The following is a 21473-nucleotide window of genomic DNA, read 5'->3' as shown; positions in this document are numbered from 1 at the left end:
TTCTGTATGTCTCAGAGAAACTTCATTTCCTTCACTTCCATCTAAATTGTTTCCCCAAACACTAGAGCTGTAAGCGATGAACTTACAAGGAAAGATTTTCCCAAGATATATTGGAAATAAGATATAAACTTCTGCCGTAGTACGCAGATTCGCAACTCCAACGATCTATAGGGGGCGCTGCAGCCACTGTCTAATGGCAGACGAAAAAGTTGAAACAAATAAATGCCGAAACTCATAACTTGCTTTGAAGCTAAATGAATGACAATAATTTTTCATCTTGTTGATGAGAAGCTTTCTTTTCTATTCCTGTGAAATTATATTACACCACAATCTGTCTGAAGTCAGTAATTTACCCGCAAAAAACACGTGGAACGGAATGTTTTACCTTTTTCATTAGTAATGGCAATCACCGTAAGGGAGCGTATTCGAGCTCTGGAGTTTCGAATAGTATCAGGATCGTTGAATGAGTCAATGTTTGCCAACATTTGCTGGACTGTTGCGAGAGATGCTCCTGTTTTGACGCACAAGAAGCAAAATTAAAGGAGACGTTTAAAAGATTAGGATAGGCACAAACGCTGCATTCTGAAAATGAGCATTGTGAAATGAAATAGGAAATGTTATATAAAACATTCCTGCGCACTATGATAGTTATTGCTCAAAAATTTATTTCTTCAATTTACCTTCAAATCTGGTTGTGTACCTTTCTCCAGAGAGCTACTATGTAACAAGAGCTAATAAAAATATTATTAACGTACTCTTTTTTAGACCCAAAATGAGTAACAATTAGCCGTTTAGAAGCAGGAAACAGTTTTTTTCTTAGGAGGAGGAATGTTGTGTTTTCAGCATGTTCAGGACATCCTGATGAGAACATTTCAAATGCTTTGGCCATCATAATTCCTGACCTCTTTTCTCGACAGAAGCAAATTGTACAATCGATCATATAAAACCCTCACCATTAGAGTTATCGCTATCTTAACTTCAATCACTCCTATGTTCTCGTTCTAGGTCTCAGAGTTATTTTGTTTCAAAATAAGTACAGTTCTTCTATATTTCAGAGCCTATATTCATGCTTAGATAGTCGGAAATTCAGACCTGTCGGTGAAAATTTACCAAAAAGGAAAGGAAGTAGAGAAGTTGAGCTCTCGTATGATCCAATGAAAATTAAACTCTGACTCGATCATCTTCACCACCAACAAAAATTTGGAAATACAAAATTCATATTTTTAGAAAGTGTTCATCATCAGTACTTTAGTACTAGGGGTGTGTCGTTAATGAACGAACGGGTGAAAAAGAACGAATCCTTAAAATGAACGGATCCGTTCGTTCACTTAAAAAATGAACGACAGTTCTTTTGAACGGTGAGCAGTTTGGAACATTGTATTAATGCACTTGTGATAAAATCACCTTTTTTTTACTTGCATTCATCTGCAAATTTTTAACTTTAAATCAATCTCGAACTTCCTTTTTCTTTGTGCAGTACAATATAATCATTCGAATCTTTTTATTTTCTGCTTTACTCATCATTTTTCTTTAATCACTGCAGTTCGTTTGCAATTTTCCAATGTATCCATTAGTAATGTTTTGTGTAACTTGTTTGAACTACTAACGAAACGTTGGACATTCCACTTCCTGTCCTACGCACGTGCTAAAATCCTTCTCACGCTTTCTGTCGCCAAAATTATTTCTAAAAGTACCTTTTTTTTTTCAATTTTCTGGTGATCCTTTTGTCTTCTATAACATCCCTATCAACTACCATCTATATATATTTATTTGGCTTCATTTTTTAGTGATTATTACTATCTATTTTTACCCATTTAAAAAGTGTTGCGGTTTTTATTTATTTATTTATTTTTTCTGTTCTCATCAGTAGTGTGGAATAATTTTGCAGCAATCTAATATTTTTAGGTGAATCTTTTTTTTTTTTAATTGAGTTGTCCTGTACTCCGGCTGAGCTACCGATATATTTGCTGTTGCTTTTTTTGTTATATATAGTCTATTGGTAATAATATAATTATATATACAGTTCTGTAGCTGGAAAAATTTAATAACTTAGTTTTTTGACATGCTGAAATGGAACCTGCGATTTTGGAATGGAAAACATATCTTACCATTCGACAACTGAGAAATATCTTACAAAATGAACTATTATTGCTTTATACATCATAACCTGAATCAAGGTTTTTTTATTCATTTTTCGGTATATTTTCTAACTTTTAGATCATTTTACATATTTTTCCTTCGAAGAGAATTACAGTCGGACTTGCTTATAACAAGCACAAAGGATCCGCGATGTTTGCTCGTTGCAACCGAGTGTCCGTAAAAAACGGGTTCGGGAAAAAAATCATAAAAATGTATACATGCTTGCATTGTTATTTTTATTCAGTACCAAAGAAGTTGGTTATTTGATTTTAAAAGTCGTGTTGTCTCTTTCGTGTTGTTGTTTTCAAGGAACGTGGGGTCCGAAAAATATCGTCATTTGCAACCCACAGCTTCAGAATAGTTTGAAGTTTTTCTTCACTTCAGAAACCAAGTATGTTGAGCGCTATTTAACTTCAAATTCTTTTAATTTATCGTTTTGGTGGTTGCTTTCTCTCTCATTTTTGTTTTCTCTCTCTTGACCTTCACCTACAATATCCCCTGAAGTATATCTCGTAAATGATAACATTCTCTTCAACAAATATATAATTTTAAAAAGCTCCTACTACTCCCGTAATTTAAAATAAAAGGTATTATCATCACTTGTTCTCATGATTTATGTCTTTATCGTGTACTTTCGGGCGAATTCAAAATATTAATGGAATTTTTTCAAAAATGAAATAATCTTTTTTGAGGAGGAAATGAACAGACATTTTATAAATTGTAAAAATATTGTTCACTAAACGGGGGGTGGGTTGCTCATTAAAAGCGAGTTTTGTTCCCGTACTCCTATCATTGTTCCAACCAAACTTTTGGATTTCCTCGCTAAATCCGAGTTCCCATTAAAACAGGGCTCGCTATAAGCGAGTGTACGATGTACTGATGTAATGAAACACTTCGAACTTGCATGCGTATGTTGTGCAGAGAGATCACCCGCAACCTTTTTCAAATGAACGAATGCGTTCAAATGAACGAGTTAAATGAACGGATCAAAAGAATGAACGATCCTCTGATGAACGGATCATAAAAAGGAGGACATTGCCCACCTCTATTTGGTACTTAGCTTAAGCTTACGTCGAATTTCCACTTAACAATGAGAGATGCTCCTGTTTCAAGAGACGAAAGAATTGCCAAACCGAAGTGCAAAGGGGACACTAAAAGGTAATATTCACTGCTCAAGCAGAATTTTCTGAGAGAGGAGGAGGGGCGTGAGGCCCTGATTTTCACAAGGGCAAATGGGGCACTTGCCCCGGGTCGCTTCCTATTTAAGGGTTCCCCAACTCCTGCTACAAAAGGCAATTTTTGTGCTAAGCTCATAACTACTCTATAATTCGAATGAATTTATTTCCAAATATGAACATATCTGCAACATCTGTTGTTTAACGAAAAATAAAAATTTCTTTTTACATATATTAACACTGTAATGTTCTTTAAGTATTCCATTCCCATACATTTTAATGAATACATTTGTAAAGTTACTATTGAAAATGCCAAGGAGACTCCAATATTTTATCCGTCCAGGGATCCTAAAGTCAAAATTGGGCCCTGTAAGTTGTTCTAATACTGGGATTTGTAATGTCCCAAAAACCGAATGATCGGGGGATGAAGAACCACACCCGAATTCAGAATCCTTATTTTTCAGAAAGAAAAGTGCGAGGTAATCGCAATTATACGGTATTTTAACAGGGAGCGTCTTTGTTCAATGCCGAAGCAGTCCATTAGTACAGTAAAATTAGGCCAAAAAATGGCCAAACCCAAACATCCAAAAAAAAAAAGTGAAACCTGTTGCAAATTACTTCTTACCCTTCCAGCAAGAAGGGGTAAAAAGTCCCAGCAATTTGCGCGTCGGGTTTTGGGGGGAAGGGGGGGGACAAAATAATCCTCTATTTAAATAAAAATAATTTCTATTACTTAAAAAAAATTCTCAAACCTCGCAGAAACCACTCTATAATAGTAAAATAATAAACTGTAACAGAAAAAAATTCTAATTAACAGGGGTGCACAGGCGGGGGGGGGAATGGGGGGGGGTCATGGAGCAGCTTTGCGTCATTGGAATTTTTAAGGCAGTTTTTTCAAGGGGTATTTCTTTGTTTTTTGAGGGCTTTTATTCTTGATGGATACTCCGTCACACTTAAGGGGTGCACCTTCCCTTTTTTGGGGGGGGGGGGGGGGGCGGGGGGGGCCTTGAATTTACATTCTAAAATCAACTATTGCAGTGAAGTTCACGAAAAAATTTCCCTGATTTAAACTTTTCCGAAGTACAAAATACCACACAATGATATAGTAATGTCAGAATGATAATTCTAAAAGATCTAAGCGAGCTCATTAACCAAATTATTTGTGACTGGAGTTATTAAACTGTTTAGAGCGCTGGAAAACAAAACTCCTGTGCAGCATAAAAAAAAGTCCAAATTGACCAAAGTTTCCCTACTTCTTCTTGATTAACAAACTTCAACTATTCTACAATCTTTTGCCATCACCGTAAGGGGGGACAAACCGAAATTGCCAATAGTGAGATGGGCAATGCTGCAATTCTGCACCCTCTAAGTCGGTGGGGGTTCTCATTTGCAAACGCCGAGCTACCTCTCTTTTACGCAGCTGGTTATGTGAATTATGCTAAATATGCGGACATATACTTTCAACACTATCTCAAACTTTTGAGTACATTATGCGATAAAAAAAAATTTGATCACATCAAACATCAGCTATACAACGATCTAACTCAGTGACAAATTCAGGTGGTCTAGAACCTGTAGTGATTCAACGATAGAACAAGTCTTGATGAGAGCAATGAGCAATACAACAATAGAATGCTAAATATTTACACCTTTTTGTTTGGAAAACACAATCCGTTTCTTAAGCCCCCAGAAGTTCATCCCTCTCAAGTTGGTAGTGGTATCGCTCGCTGATGATAAGGTGAGTTGCGATGAGACCTTTAACGTTCGGGTAGTAACATCAAAGGATATTGAAAGGCAAACAATTTTGTGGCATTTCTTTGTAAAGGAGGTAAACAGTTATGTTTTAGCTTCTGTTAGGAGAGTAGTTACTATTGGTAAAAATGTGTAAGCCCAAACCATCTTTTACACCGAATGGTATGAACAGTAAAGATGGAATAACAAATTGTTAAAAACTTTTGGTACGAGTTATGCGCTGATCCTCCATTAGTATTTGATGAATCTGGTTTCAGAAAGAAAGAAATCTTGTATAGTTAAAGTGCTATTATCTGAAGCAAAAGGTTCATCCACCATCAGAGAACGAACAGCTGGTGTCATATATGAGGCAGTGAGAAGCAAAGGGATGTAAGTGGACACTTTCAAGTTTTGAATAAAAGGCGTTTAAAGATAAGATCCTAGGTAGGTTTTCATTGATTTTCTTTTCTTAAAAAAATTCTCTAAATTATGCTGTATAGAAGCAACTACCAGGTCTACTAGTACCATCTCTTGCCTCAACATAGAGGAGAGGTTCACCAACCATTTGTACTGGTTATCTCCAAATTTTTAATTTTCCCACTTGCATCCCTTTGCTTCTCACTGCCTCATATGTAATAGATGGAAGATACCTGCTTGATCATATTTTTGGTAATGATCTGTAAACTTCAAGGAAATATGCCAGCAATGCAGTGTATAGGTAATTTGTAAGTATGGGAAAGCTAGTGTCATTTTTGATGGGTGCAAAGAAAGCACCACAGAAATATAATCTGCGTCCTATTACAACTGTCAAGCCTTCTGCTCTAGAAGATTTCTGCGTCTCAAACCTTGTGCTTGCTCTGAGGAGTTCATTAAATATAGTGAATGTTTGAAAAGTTTGAAAGTGGACTGAAGTGCTCAATTATATGCACAAACTGTGTTAGACATAGCTGCAACAATAACGAGTTTGCTGAGGATCTAGATTCCAAAAAACATCTTGATAACGAAAACTTTTTGTTAGAAACTTAGGAGAAATCATTTGAAAGCAAAAAAACAGTTCAGCGTAATTTTTCTGGCCATTTAATCAAATGTGCACCATTAGAGGGGGTGGGGGGAAGGATAATATTTTAGTATATAATTTCGTTTTGGGAGGTGAGCTACTGTTCTTATGGAGTGGACAGTCCTGATTTAATGCATTTTTGATTTGCATGAAATAATACTTCTACTTGAAATAAAAGGGAAGGGGGGGGGGGTTGAGGATTTATTTTATTTGGTGGAGCGGGGGGGGGGGTGCTGTTGCTTTGAGAGGAGGTGCATCATCGATCTTGGAAAATGGACACACTCGATTTCTAACTTTAACTTAGCATAAAATAATGTTTCCATATGAAACGTATGGAGAGGGGTTCGGAAGTACTGCTTCGTTTTACGGGGATAGGGGGGATCTGTAGCATTGGTGGGTTACGTCATCCCTCTTGGGGGTCAAACACCTTTAATTTCATGCTTTTAAATTTAGTAAAACATAATATTCTCACTTTAAATTTACTCTAAAATTTCTGGAAAAATACCCAAAACAGCAATTTTTAGATGCCCCCCATTCCAAAACCCGACGCACAATTGGGTGGGACTTTTTACCTGTTCTTATTGGGAGGGTAATAAACAATTTGCACCAGGTTTAGCTTTTTTTTTTTGGATGTTTGGGTCCGACCCCTATTTTTACTGTACTACATTGAGCACGAAAAAGTATCAATCCGAAGTCGATGATCCAACGGTTTGTTGACGTTCGGTAGTCTCTTATTGTTATTCATGCCCGGGGGAACGCAAATCAACACTTTTACCTTTTACCGGCACGCTCTATCGAGCCTCTGGGGGGAATGGCACACGAGTAAAAGTCCTCCGAAGTGGGTCAAGGGATGGGGATAAATCAGAAGATTACCCATTTCGGCAACCCCATTTGCATTGGCTCGAATCGTTTCATCGTGACCATCCAGCGTGCCGTCCACCCTCCTTCGGCCAAGCTCCACGAATCAAGCAGGTCGTCGGACCAGCACTGACCATCACCCACCAGAAAATCTCTTGGAACAATGGTGAACGTTCGCTTGTATAATTGTTTGTGGTAACATTATCTCACTAGCTGTAGGGCACGGTAAAGTTCTCGTCAATATGAGCTAATATTAATTATTTTGAAGCTATTCGTATTTGTTTGGGTGCAGATCTTGATTTACCACTAGGTCCAAGACACCCGACATACAGGCTCCCTGCAGGCCCGGATTACCCAATAGGTCAACCTAGGCCCTGGCTTGTGGGCGCAAGACGAAAAGGGCACACTTCAAGGAGGAAAAAAAAATAACAGTTTGTTGGGGAAAAAAAGAATAAGATAATAAAAATAGAATAGAATAATTTGAAACAGAATGCAACCAGCCCGCTGGGCAGAATAAAAGCAATTGGAAGAGAGGTGATGGGATGCAATGCTTCAGTCCAGGTCCCTCTCGGGTACAAAGCAGAAAATTTTCAATATTTTTGATTTGAACAATCATTTCTTCAAAATATAGCTTTGCCCAGGGGCGGACTAGGTCCTCCAAGAGGGCGATAGCCTTGACTCCCGAAGGGCACACAGGTTTGATGGCGCAAAGAAAAAAAACATGAAATCGCCCGGGTTCGAGGACGAAAAAAAAAAAGAAAAAAAAATCCCAAAGTCGCATAGGTTCGAGGGTGCGCAAAATTTAAAAAAAGAAAAAAAGAAAAAACACGAAGTCGCACAGGTTTGATGGCATTAAAAGAAAAAAAAACCTCAGTCACACAGGTTTGAGGGGGAGGGCACGAAGTCGCATGGGTTCGAGGATGAAAAAAAGAAAAACTAAGACGCACAGGTTCGAAGGCTCACCGGCCCGCGGGCCGATAGGGCAGTTCGCCCCGGTCTTTGCTTAGGTAAAAACGTAAGAGGTAAACGTCACACACAGGAAAATAAGTAAAAACCGTGATTTAGAAAATGTTCAGTTATAAAATTTGTTACTGAGACTATTTTTCTCTTGATGTTTCTAAATTACGTCAGTAAGTATGTGTTTTGCAATTAATAATTTATTAATTTATATTTATTTATAACTGCTACAGGGGTGCTCAAAGTTAAAATGTGGGAGGAGGGGAGAATTATCAATTCATCGAACCGAATCACAAAATACGAGCATGCACAGTGCACACGAACCAACATCTAACGATATAAATTTGAGGTGCAAATTTGAAAATTCCATTTTAGAAAAACTAAAACAGTTAAATGTTTTTGGAACGTCAATTTCTAAAAATTTCCGAGGGAGACTCAACGAAACCCATCTACCCATCCCTTCCCATAACGTCATCAAAGATCAAAGATCATCTTTAATTGCACATTTAGAACATAAATATCAAAAAATGTATGAAGAGAGTCCAAACACTATTTTTTTCCTTGACATCATCGAAAGTGGCAAACGATTTCGTTTATGGGACCTCAACTTCTAAACATTTGTGCAAGAGCGTTCCTTACCTCCCCCCGCCCTTCCCAACATTTCGAAGATGGTCTAAAATTTTCGGAGGAGGGCCCCCAAACCCCATCCCGTAATTCAGTACTATCAGATGCGTCTAAAGGTCCTGAAACTGCATATTTAGAGTTTTCATTTCGATTTTTTTCAGGTTAAAGATCTCTAACGTCCCACCTTCACATGATAACAGATCGTCTAACAGTCGTTTTAAGACCTTAAGTTCGAAAATTTTCCTGGGGAGTGACCCTAATTTCAGCCCTTCTCCCATCTCATTGAAAATCATTTCGTTATTAGGACCTCAATTCTGAAACTTTTCCGAAGAGCGCCCCCAACTTCACCCCTTGTCCAACATTAATAAAATCGTCCAAAATTTTGTTGTTACAACTTCATTTTCGAAACACCTACGGAAAAAAGAGAGTTACGGAATTCTTTCCCTTCACGTAATGTCATCTGAGATGGTTACCAATTGCGTATTTAAGTCTTCGATTTCGAAACCCTTCTAGGGAAGGCGGGCTACACCCGATCCATTTCTTGGACGTCATAAAAGATGTCCTGCAGTTTTTGGTCTTCGATTTTGAAAAGTTTTCTCGCTAGAGTCACCAAATCGTACCCGCATCAAAAAAAAAAATTAAATTGCGCTTTAGGACCTCAATTTCAAAAATTTCCAGGGGAGCTCTTCCTACTCCCACCATTCCCCAGCATCATTAGTAAAGATCGTCAAAAATTTCGTTTTCAAAACTGTAATTTCTACGGGCGTGGGGAGGGGGGTAAGAATCTACGAGCTCATCCCTTTCCTTAACATCATCAACGATATTATATTATCAACGATAACATAAGGGCTTCAGTTTCAAAAATTTTCCGAGGCGAGTTACGAATGCCAGTACTTCCCGCTAAATCGCCTTAGATAGTGAAAAATTGCTTTTCTAAGACTTCAATTTCAAAAAATTCCCGAGGGAGCACAGCCGAACCCCCCATTTTTGAACGTCATCGATGGAAAACAGAGAAAGAAACCCATACCTAATTTTGTCAAGCAGGGGGGAGCACGATATCTTCACTTGTCACTTGCTACACCACTGGGAATGGCTGGGGGGGGGGACAATTTCGATAGAGTTCGCACATGTGAGGTGGGGCGTAATCTCTAAGTTTGGTCTAGGGCGTAAATATATGTTAATTCGGCCCTGGCTCCCTAATCCAGGGGCCCGAAAAATGAAGTAGCCAGAGGTCCCAATTTCAGCGGGACAGTCCTGTTTTCTGTCTCACTGTCCCACTAGCTGAATGTCTTGCTAAAATGCTCCACTTTTCTCTCAACGCACCGTCAAAGTCTCGCTTTTCTGTTAAAGTTCCACCAAATGCGAAAAATATAAATGAATTAGATTTTTCAACATTTTTGTGGGCATTCATTTTTAACAATAAAATAGCTTCTTTTAACCAAGATATACTTTTCGTATCAGTTCAGGTAGGGGAATGTGGGGCAAAGTGAAATGGTGAAATATTTACTTTACTTTTAGCACCCCCTATCTAGTAATATTTTAATTATGTAGTAACACATGTAGTCTATTCCAGTCAAGAAAAAAATCCCTCTTAAAATCAAAGAATATGATAATACAAGCAGTTTTCTAAAATTGATAGGCAAATTTGCAAGTCAAAAAATATTTTTGGTATAACTAAATGATAAAGTTATTATTAACATTTGAAATATAAATTGAGACCTATTAATATTCAGTGCAATATTTATTTGCTTAATATTAAGCTTATTTGTATTGTAAATGCTTTATACAATTAGGCATGTCCATGCGGGGCAAAGTGGATAGGGCAAAGTGAAATAGTTCATATCATTTACTTATTCGGTCTTTTATCAAACTACTTACGTATTCATTTATTAATTAGTTCATTTACATTCTTTCATTTAATAATTCCCTTACATATTTATTCATTCATTCACTTATTTTCTTGTTAATGCTCCATTTTATGCACTCATTCATTTATATTTTCCTGTATTCTTTCATTTATTCATTCTTTCTTTTATTTACTCGTTTATTTGATAAACAATATCTTTAATGCTCGAATAGAAAGCATTTCATTAGAAAAATATTTCATTTTTCACTTTGCCCCAAGGAGAAAAGATGAAAATTTTCCACTTTTTTATGAGGCACAAACTCATTGCCAAAAATAAAAAAACGTTTCAGTGCAACTTTTATTATAAAACTAGCTGCGTTGCCCGGCTTTGCACGGTCCACCTCGAAAATAAAAGTTACGTCAAGTGACGCGAATTCAACACTCAGGCTTGAACCAAAAAAAAAGTAGTCAGTGAAATTTTGCGGCAGATTGCGGAAAAACCTCAAAAGTAAACATTTTAAATCCCCTGATCACAGGAAAAGCCTCAAAACAAAAACAAGAATTTCACCTGTTCATATTCGAGGGAAAAAAATGGCAACAGATCTTTCATCTCAATGATTTTCTTCACCGCTATACATTTTAATAAAAGCATTGTTGCGGAAAATTGAGATGAAGCACTGAATAATAATTTAAATGGATGTAAGCCTTCGAAAAATAAGGATTTGATTTTGAAATCTAAGGGTCATAATTAATAGTTTTAAATTGATAGCTCTGTTAATTATTATCGGAGGATTATGTTAAATAGTCAAACATGAAGACGAAAAGATGACGAATCCATCGACGCCTGGTTCAATGGTCAGTTCACTGTCGTTCGGGAGAAGAAGCTTGGACATACATAGATACGCTCAGTTTTTAATTATATAAGAGATATATTGTTATTTCTTCATGCAACGGGGGGGGGGTAATGTTCGGACAAATTTCCAATTTGTTCATTTTTAAAAAGAAAGTTATCTCTAACTATTTCACTTTGCATCACGTTCCCCTATCGCAAACGAGGGCTGGTTCTTTTTCCTGTACTGACACTGCACTAGCAGAGAAACAACTTTTACAGAGTTATTAACGAGTGGCTTGGTGACATAAACCGATTGCCTAGTAGGGGATACTTGCCTATAAAATTTTCATTCCCCTACTTTTTAGATTTTTGAGAGGCTATGAAAATTCGCCATTGAAAATTGTTTTCAACAGTAAATATAATTGACATCTTTGTAATTACAGTCAAAAATGTCTGCCTCCAACTTCACTAGACAGAAAAAAAATTCGAGATAAGAAGGTTTCTAGATACATAGGTTTTGATAAAGTTACAAAAAGGAACAATTGGAACAAAGTCAAAGAGTTTACAGATTTTTGTTCATTGATATTGTTGAGCATTATATTACATAATTTGTTGTGACTACACGTTTTACTAATTTCAATGATTACACCAATTGTATGTTTATGCATACCTTTAAGAATGAAAATGATCTTTACAGTTAAATGCAGAAAGCACATCAAAATATCTGTTCTCAATGATTCGAAAGTAAAACTGACGATGCTTTCTCACTGTTCAACAACACCCTTGATTCCAATTTCCAACAGGATGTAATTTCTTGAAACTATCTCCTGGTACATAGTTTTGCCTGGGTTACATGTCAAATTAGACTTTTAGGACTGCATGACTGCTATTACTAGAAAAAAAAGCCTTTTGTCTCTAAGTTACTCTGTCGATAAAGATCGCTGAGCATCCAATTCGAGAATGACAGGGTAGCCAAGACTCAAAATATGGAGGTTTTCAGGAAAATTTATTCGAGAACATGGTGGAAAACGTTGAATTTGTACTATAAATGCAGAGATGAAAAATTTCGACATAGAGAGGTTCTCGAGGTGGACAGCTTCAACAGAATTTGCTAAATGCTTCAGGTATTGACGGTATATTTTGTTATTTTTCAACTTAAGTTCTTTATAAGTACACCTGTTTTAATTCTTATTTATTAATCATGCTCTTGTTTCAAACTTTAAAAACAATTGCTATGCTTTCATACTAAATGGGAGGGGGCTTAAGTCAAAATAGTTTTGCATGTGAGATCTAAAATTCTTCAATTCGGTGACACAGTGAGCCTCTGAAAAAACAAGAAAAGCCTGAAGTAGTTCATAATGCTTTGACTTTGCAAGAGTATTGCAGCACGCTTGACACTGATGCCTTTTCTTTCTTTTTTTCCCCTCAACTCTTGATTTTTTTTTCCAATTTATATATTAAGTTCCTTTTTTCATATTATAAAAGTTTCTACTTCTTTAGTGGTGCAATATTGTTTTGTTATACTTAGATTTGTGTCGTATCTAAGCTTTTGTGGTGAACTGTATAACCGATAAACGCTGAGTCAAAATATCTGTTGCATTTTGTCCTAACTCCTCAAGAATTTCGACCTGTAAAATCGAATGATGTTGATGTAATATGTAATTCTTTCAATTTAATGTGTTCTCTATAATCAAAGGTTGCGGATGAAATCATTTCCTCTGCTTTGAGAAAGGGTGAGGTTGTTGTTGTGACGCATTAGCTGTATCCACAAGAGACTTTTATGCCTCGCAAACCCCGCTCCAGCTACGAAAAAAAAAGGGTTAGAAAATGCACCGTTCAAATGTAAAAAGAAGTTGTACGTTAAACCCGAGAAAGCGGTTTTTACTCAGTATCCTTAGCGGCTGTACCCAGCAAGTAGACGAACTCGTTTCGCGTAATGCATTCTGGGTAGAAACTCTGCATTTACTCCAGAAGGTAGCAGGAAGAGGAAAAATCCACATTTACCCGGGAAATAACCGGAATGCGGTTAAAAGCAGGTGATTTCCGGGGTCGAAAGGGTCCATATAAACGCCGTTATTGAGTGTCTCTCATAAGCCGCGTTCACAACACACTTTTCGACCCAGTTAATTCCTCGCTCCGGCTCCGCAAAAAACCGATTGAAAAAATCCCCGTTTCCATGTAAAAAGAAGTTTCCCATTATACCAAAAAAAAAGACTTTTTTACCCAGCCTCCTTAGCGGCTATACCCAACAAGTAGACGAACTTGTTTCGCGTAATGCATTCTAGGTAAAAACTCCGCTTTCACGCCAGAAGGAAGCAGGAGGAGAAAAATTCCACATATACCCCACAAATAACCGGAATGCGGTGAAAAACGGTTTTTTTCCGGGGTGGAAACGGCCCTATAGTTATCCTGGTTTTATCTCATTCAATGGAATAGTTAAAAGCTGTAATCCTTAAAAGTCCCCCATAAAGACAGTTCGCCAATAAAGTATTTTGAACTGGATACAGTGGTGCAGTTCCAAACAAGCTATTAAACTTTCATCGGCGGCAGGAGCGTGCTCAGAAATTTTGGGGCCCGTCACAAGTGACTTTTACGGCCCCCCTCAATATTGTTTATTCCTACGTCCCTACATATATTTGACCCTCGTTTTAAAAATCCTGGGCCCCCTTCAGGCTGGGGCCTGGGCCCGGACCAACAGGTGTCCCTTCTCCCGTCTCCCCCTGTGCACACACCCCTGATCGGCGGCATGCTTTCCAAGGTGGCCTGCATATTTGAATGGTGAAATTTCTTCCGTGGTCACGAAAATTGGAATATCAATTTCTCTAAATTTCTTGTACTTTTGCAAGAACTGTAACATAGTGCACTTTGGCATAGTGGGCACTTAGCAGCATATTACAGGCAATACTTTCTTTTAATCTACAATCAGCAATTTGTTTCGACTTGTATGCAGCGATTTGATTCAGCCTGTTGGACGGCCATTTGCAAATTCTCCTCTGACTGCGGAAGTTCCAAATAAAATTCGCCTAGTGCCGTATAAACCGTTACATGACTTTTGAATCATCATTTGAATAGTAAATAGAAAACGAAATTCGATAATAAGATAAAATGAAAACAAGAAAACACCGTCCACTCATTATATTTTTTGCTATTCTATGCGTGTGTCAGAAGCTACGATAGATCAAGTCGTCATGTTGAAAAAAAAGATGAAGTCTTCGCGTCAGAGGTGGATAAAGTCGTCATGTCTAAGATTAAAGAAATCTTATCACGTACAATCAAGCTAATGAAAAATAATAATCTCCATGAGAAATAAACATACTCCCCTACCCATCAAAATATACGTGATTTGAATAATAACTCCATTTCGAGGAAAGTGTTTGTGAATGGCAAATGGCAACACACGAGTGTGTCTGCGGGGCGTGACGTCACGCTCGGTGGTTCAACTGGGCCAGCGGGGGGAAAAATGGAAAGCATCGTGCACCCGCCGGCTGTTGCCACTCGGTCAGAGGAAAATTCGAAGAAAGCGGGGCCCTGAGGAGTCGTTCGAAAGAAAGCTCCAGCGAAACTTATTGTCTGTCGGTCTAATTGTTGATGATCTAGGAAATATTTTTATTTTTCCAAGAATTTGATCATCCAAGTCTTTCATGTTTATAATGATGGGGATTATGAATCTGATATTTCAGTTGTAGTTACAGTTACGAAAAACAGTAGATTTTGAGCTACAAGAACAAACCCGGAACTTTTTTTTTTTAATTTAGAGAGTAAACAAATGCCATCATTTTTCACGGTGGTATTAGGTTAAATATGATTATGCAAGATCTTCTTCTGATGACACCATTTCTAAAAATTTGTGTATGTTCTCAAAAACAAGCTCTTATTTAACGTCAAATTGGATAATAGCTGAAAATTTGACTGTTGAAGAAACATTTTTTGTGTTAAAAATAGTACTTCTAGTTTGTAGTCGATATCAGAAAATTATGTAAGCAATAGAAATCTCTGCTGGTTTTATCAGATAGTAGTAAGATTAGTATGACTTAGTTAAGTACTGTTGTAACAACTCAGGGGTGTTTGTGATCCGAAGTTTTTGAAAATTTTGGGTTGCCGTTTCCAAAAATTTTGAACTAACAATACATTCTAAAACTAAAGCATTGTTTAAAAATAAAACTTTTAAAATGTTTTTCCCCCAATTATTTCAATGATTCCTGTACGCATATTTGAGGAGTTTTTACCAGGGGGGGGGGTCGAGTGCGGTGCAAGGATCGCTACAATATTTGCCGTATTTTAATGTAACACAAAGTTTTAAGGGGGAAAATATCTAATTTAAATTTCCACTTCAGGATGTTTCAAAAATAATGATTATTTTTATGATCGGTATGTTTATTGAAGGAAATGAATAACTGTTTGGAGCAAGGAACATAACTGTAGTTTCATGAAGTTGAACATGTTAACGCTGCATGTCATCGCACAGAGACCAACGTTCCGCCATGGAACTGAGCACATCCTTTCAATCAGTGATTCTTAACCTCTGGTCCGCGAACAATTTTCATGTGATCTGCAAACAGATAATAAAAATTAATCTACATCATTTTTACTTTCTTTTATAGCTAATATATAGAAGAAAGTAATGGATTCGTGCAAATTTTCGAATTTCGAATTTTGACAGATTCGAACGTTTTGAGGTGTGCTGAGTTCATTTCGACTATTTTTGGAAAATGTCTGTCTGTCTGTGTGTGTGCGTCCGTGTGTGTGTCCGTGTGTGTGTCCGTGTGTGTGTGTGTGTCCGTGTGTGTGTATGTGTGTCACGTCTGTGTGTGACCAGTTTTTTGTGGCCTCTCTGCAGCAAAAACTACCGCATGAAATCGAACGAAATTTGGTACACATATGTGCCTCTATGTGAACTTGTGACCATTGGTTTTTGACGCGAATTCCTCCAAGGGGGTGGAGCAATGGGACGTTTTTTGAGTTACGCGTGCTTGCTATTCCTCATGAAGTAACGGGCGGAATCAAACAAAATTTGGTCCCTATGTTGCCCTTAACAGGTACAGGTGCTGATTCAATTTTGGTGTCAATAGCTGAAAATGGGTTTGAGCTATAAAACATTTTTTGTCGTCAATTGTGACTGCTGTATCTCAAGAAATAATGAACGGAATCAAAGAAAAACTTATCGACAAGTAGCCCCTAGAGGATATAAGTGCTGACTCTATTTTGGTGTCAATAGCTGAAAAGGGGGTGGCGCAATCGAACGTTCTTTTTTGAGCAATCACGATTGTTTATTGTTCTCACTTGACAGTCCTTGATGTTCCGGTTCCTTTTTCAGCTTGGACCAGGGCTGCAGCTGCACCGTCCACCGGCGGCGGCGCGGCTGCTCCTGAGCACTGTCCCCCGGAATCCACTTTTGCTGGGCGGTGGCGTCCATGTCCCACACACACGAACGCCTACACACACACACACGACCACCTACACACACACACGAACACCTACACACACACACGAACGCCTACACACACACACACGAACACCTACACACACACACGAACACCTACACACACACACGAACGCCTACACACACACACACACACACACGAACACCTACACGCACACGCACGTACACAACACTCACTCACACACATGCATACATACACTTACGCACCTACGCACCCATACACATGCGCCTACACAAACACACACGCTCGTGATTGCGAAAAACATAATTTGAATTCAAGATGCCAAAAATTCAAATTATTTTTTTTTTTTTTTTTTTTTGATTGTGAGTGCCATATCTCAAGAAGTAATGCTACCTTCTGGATGAAATTTGGAATAAATGTCAATCCATATGTAAACAGGCGTTGGTTCAATTTTGGCGCCAATTGCTCCATGGGGGGGGGGGCTTATTATTATTATTTTTTTTTGTGTGTGAATAAAAATAGCTTTATAAATACAACAATAAGAAAGATAACTTATAATAGATAGCACTGACCAATCCTAATACAGTAGTTTAGATACATCTGAGTCGGTCATGACAAAAAATACCACCCATAGCGTAATTTTGCGGATTTATTTCGAGTGCAGTCGGGCATAAAGCACTTTCGTTCTGTCGTCTGCGTATTTCGCGTGATTTTAACTGTTGGAAAATAACCAGAAAATCGCGATGATTTAAAATTTTTAACTGTTGCCATCTTGCGTTTGATAACAAATAAAATATTTGTAATTAATTCAAGAAACCCTTTAAAATAACTTTCAATTTTCGCTCTTTGCTTTGCTTTTCTAATAATTCAGACATTGGGATGGACGTCAAGTTTTTGCATGTGTAATTTTGTTTTTGTTGGGAATATTGCTTTCTCGTCAAGCATGGGGAGGGATCAGAAAAAAAAAAAAGAAACACATAGAAGAAAGTTTCGTGATGGCCACAACATACTAGTTATAGTTGTAATTAAACTCATTGAAGAAAAGTTTTGGATTCATGTTATTGCGTTTTTTCAATAAATAGCTGAGCTACATCAAAAGCTTAAGTCTTATCAGCCGTTGAAGTAATACTGGAGTTGACGAGCCTTAAAAGTATACGCTTTTGTTCACTTCGTGTTGACTCATGAATCAACGGAGCAAAAGCTCACAACTACTGCTTTGAGTTCAATGATGAAGTGGATTTTAAAATGATTTTTTTCTTTTATCGAAATTAACTATGATGGCAAATGAGGGAATAATTACAAGGAGCTATATAATTACTTGAAGTTTGAAGTGCTATCTGAACGGTTAGTCGTTGACTTCCAGAATCGAATAACAACCGACACAATGAGCTACATAACTAGCTGGAGTGGTATCTGAGAGGTCCGTCGTCATCTTTTCGAATTGAATAACAGAGACCTCAGTGGCGGAGTGGTTCAAGCTAGAGCTCAGCTTTAGCCCAAGCCAGTTCTTCTCAACCGATGTGCCGCTGTGTTTTTAGAGTTGTAGAAAGGGGAAGAACAGTGCTGCATTTTACTTGTGCAAGATATCAGATATAATGTTGCTAGTTTAATTAATTGCCATCTTGCATTAAAACTGCATCTTAAAGGTGCAACATTTATTTTATCTTCTTGTAAAAAAATTGTTCTGAGGAAAATTGTTCCGATGCAATAAATGAGGTGGTGGTCAGAGTACCGATTCAAGACAACGTTTTCAAGCGACGAATTAATGACATGACGGATGAATTTAAAAACATTGCTTTATAATCTACTAATCTACTAATAGCTGAAAAAATGTTATTTAATGTTGATGAATCAGCAGACACAAAAGGTGCACTACTCTTGCTAATGAAGACGGCATTCAAGATCATTATATTTTTGCAAAGAACTTTCTCAGCTTGCAACTGGTGATGAAATATTACGAGATACAGCTAGTGCTATTGAGCAGTTGCAACGATGGAAAATGTCAAAGGATTCATGTTGAATGCGAAAAGTCAAAATCCAAGGGTTCCAATCAGTTTTCTCCGTCGTGAAAGTCTCTTGGCAAACAATATGCCAGAGCAGATGAAGTCAGTCGTTTTTGAAACCGTAAAAATCGTCAACATACAATCAAGACTTCGCATTTGCATTGTACTTTCTGTAGGAGGCGAGGGCGAATCGCCACTCCCTGCTTCTTTACACGGTGGTTCACTTGAGAAGCAAGGTCGAGCCAAGAAATTTTAAGTTGAGGAGATGAGGTACAAATTTCTGATGATTTACGACAAAACAAAACATACCAGTTGGTTAAAAAAGAAATTTTGTCTGGGAAAACAAGAGTACTTGGCTGATATTCTTAAGAATCTTAACGAAGTGAATAGAAGAATTCAAGGACGCTGTGAGATTGTTTTTTGTATGGACAAGCTAAATGGGTTTAAATCAAAAATTAAACAGTGGAGAGAGGAATTAGATCGTGGCTCACTGGACATGTTCAAACGGATCAGCTACGCACATTCTGAAAGAAAAGCTATTGAATATGGTGGGAGAACATTCGGCAATGATTTTGAACAAAGTTATTAAGCACTGCTGGTAGTTAACTGGAGGAGAACAATATGACTGGGTTCGTAATCCGTTGAAGCATCAGCGAGGAACTTTCCTTGAAGGCACGAGAAACATTTATTACACCTCAGGAGCGACTACTACTTAAGACTTGGGTGCAGCGAAGTGCTTTTCGACGCACATTGGCTGTTAGTAAAAAGGGTATCTAAAACTCTATGATCCCGCAGTTCACGAGCTGTTACTCTAACCATTTTAAAAAACATATATTTGTGACGTGGGAATCTTAGCATTGTTCTTTTCAAGAACAAAATATCATGTCTAGATCATCGATTTTAAAACTTCCTGAAACTCTTTCCAACATGGAGTAGAATAAAAGGGGTCTCTGTCCCTCAAGACACTCATTAGTGTGTCAGTCGTGTTAAGTGAACGTCTGGGACTTGCTGGCCATAAAAAGCACTAAAATTCATGATGAACTTTTAAATCAATTTCTAAAGAAACTGAAAGAGTTCAAGTATTTAAAAGATTTATTGTTCCATATGGATTAATTGTTCCATAATAATCCATATGGAAGTGCTGGTTTTTTCTCTACTTTGCTATGACTGGAGAATGATGAAAGCACTGTCCATATTGACAGATGAAGTTTGGTTTAGCGTGCCGCAATGATTGTGCCAACTATCAAGTGAATTGAGAATCACTAGTCTAAGTGATTGCTTTCCACCATTGAGGCGGTGGGCTCGACTCCCATAGTGTCTCCGGATGTACTTTAAATTCTTTATACAGTAAATTCTTTCATGTGTTGTTTACATGTACATGTGAAAACGACTCGCACATTTAAGGGTATCAATCAAAAACTTCTTTTCTTTTTTTTTTTTTTTTTTTTTTTCATTGTCTGACGCTACTTATTTGGAATTTCCATTTTTGTAAACCTGAAATTTTAGCCTTTTTTGTTCGTTTTAAATACAGTTCTACGTTTCTATTCTGCGATTGAAAATGATTTCCTTTTTGGGCAGACAAGGAGAAAAAGCTCAATGATTTCAAAACTTTATCGGTTAACATTCAGGGCTCAATGACACTAAATTTTTGGGAGGGCGAAGATTCTAATTTTGCAGAATGATAATAATTTTATGACTCTTCAAATTTCGTCGAATGATCATAGTTTTGCCGAATAGAACTCCCAATTTTTGCCGAATCGTCAGACAGAATTTGCCGAATATGGACATTTATTGGAGGTTACAGCAGGTGTGCCCAACCCCCCCCTAAGAGCAAGGGCATATTCCAGCTAAATATAGCAAAGACCCCTTTCAAAGCAAGCTCCCCAAAACGAAAAGAAAACCCTCAAAGCAACCCCCCTAAAATATTCAATGGCCCATTCTGCCTCCTCCCCCCCAGGTCATACCTGGTTACAGTGACCTCCCATCGGAGCGCCCCTGTTACCACTGTCTATTTGTTAACAAATAAAATACTTGAAATTGGTTTTAGTACACAGTGAAGGCTTTTTCCACCGTGACTCTGTTTTTGCGACTAGTAAAACTCGGTAATGTTTCCCCCCCCCCCCCCTTGTTTTCTCATGCTATCTTGAAACATGATCCGTGAACTTCATTTTAATATGCCGTGCAGATCTCGGGACAGTTTTTTCCCTTTTTTTTATTAACATTTATTGTTATCAAAATGCAATGTAGTCACGTAGTTCATTTTTCTCAATTCTTCTTGCAGTTCGGCCATGTTGTTCTTCCCGTCCAGCTTCCTGCTATGGGCGTGTCTCTTCCTGCCTTTCACCACCGCCTCCAACTACGGCGGTGGTGATGGTTGGGACTACCGGCCCATCAAGGTCATCATTAAAGAGCACCCCAAGCTCATCACTGTGCCACACTACGTACCCTGGCCCAAGGCGGTGCCGGTGCCGAAGCACGTGCCAGTCCTCAAACCCCTGCCCATCGCCAAGCCAGTGCCCGTGCCCAAGATCGTGCCCATCGTCAAACACGTGCATAAGGTGAGTGGTTCAAGCTGCGTCCTAATCAGCTGAGCAATATTTTAAAAAAGTAATTTTTCTCTAGACTTTATATCGTGATATCGTTAGGATTATCCTGGATAACGCATTGCCTGGCATGCCTTGTGGTGCATAGAGTAAGCAAGTTACAACTGGTGGATTCGTATCAATTGCAATAGTGTTTTTATCAATTCTTAAGAGCTGTTGTTTGTGACTTTTACTATAGCATTAATAAATCCAAGCCTTCTTCATAAAAGGACTCCAAGGCCTTCTTCATAATCCAAGTCTCGTCTG

The 21473-nt window shown here is 37.9% G+C and overlaps 1 protein-coding gene across 1 annotated transcript in view; it reads left to right on the top strand.

Annotated features, from left to right (window-relative positions):
- The first annotated feature begins 3229 nt into the window (after window positions 1–3229).
- LOC129224303 (uncharacterized) overlaps window positions 3230–21473 on the top strand; it is a 30164-nt gene continuing 11920 nt past the window's right edge. Inside the window, exons 1-2 of the mRNA XM_054858736.1 lie at window positions 3230–3297; window positions 20906–21182. Coding sequence (XP_054714711.1) covers window positions 3230–3297; window positions 20906–21182 — 345 coding nt within the window. The remainder of the gene's footprint in view (window positions 3298–20905; window positions 21183–21473) is intronic.

The sequence above is a fragment of the Uloborus diversus genome, chromosome 6 (genome assembly GCF_026930045.1).
Source record: "Uloborus diversus isolate 005 chromosome 6, Udiv.v.3.1, whole genome shotgun sequence".
Taxonomy (NCBI): domain Eukaryota; kingdom Metazoa; phylum Arthropoda; class Arachnida; order Araneae; family Uloboridae; genus Uloborus; species Uloborus diversus.
Note: the sequence above shows the minus strand (reverse complement) of the source record. Positions and strands in the feature narration are given on the sequence as shown.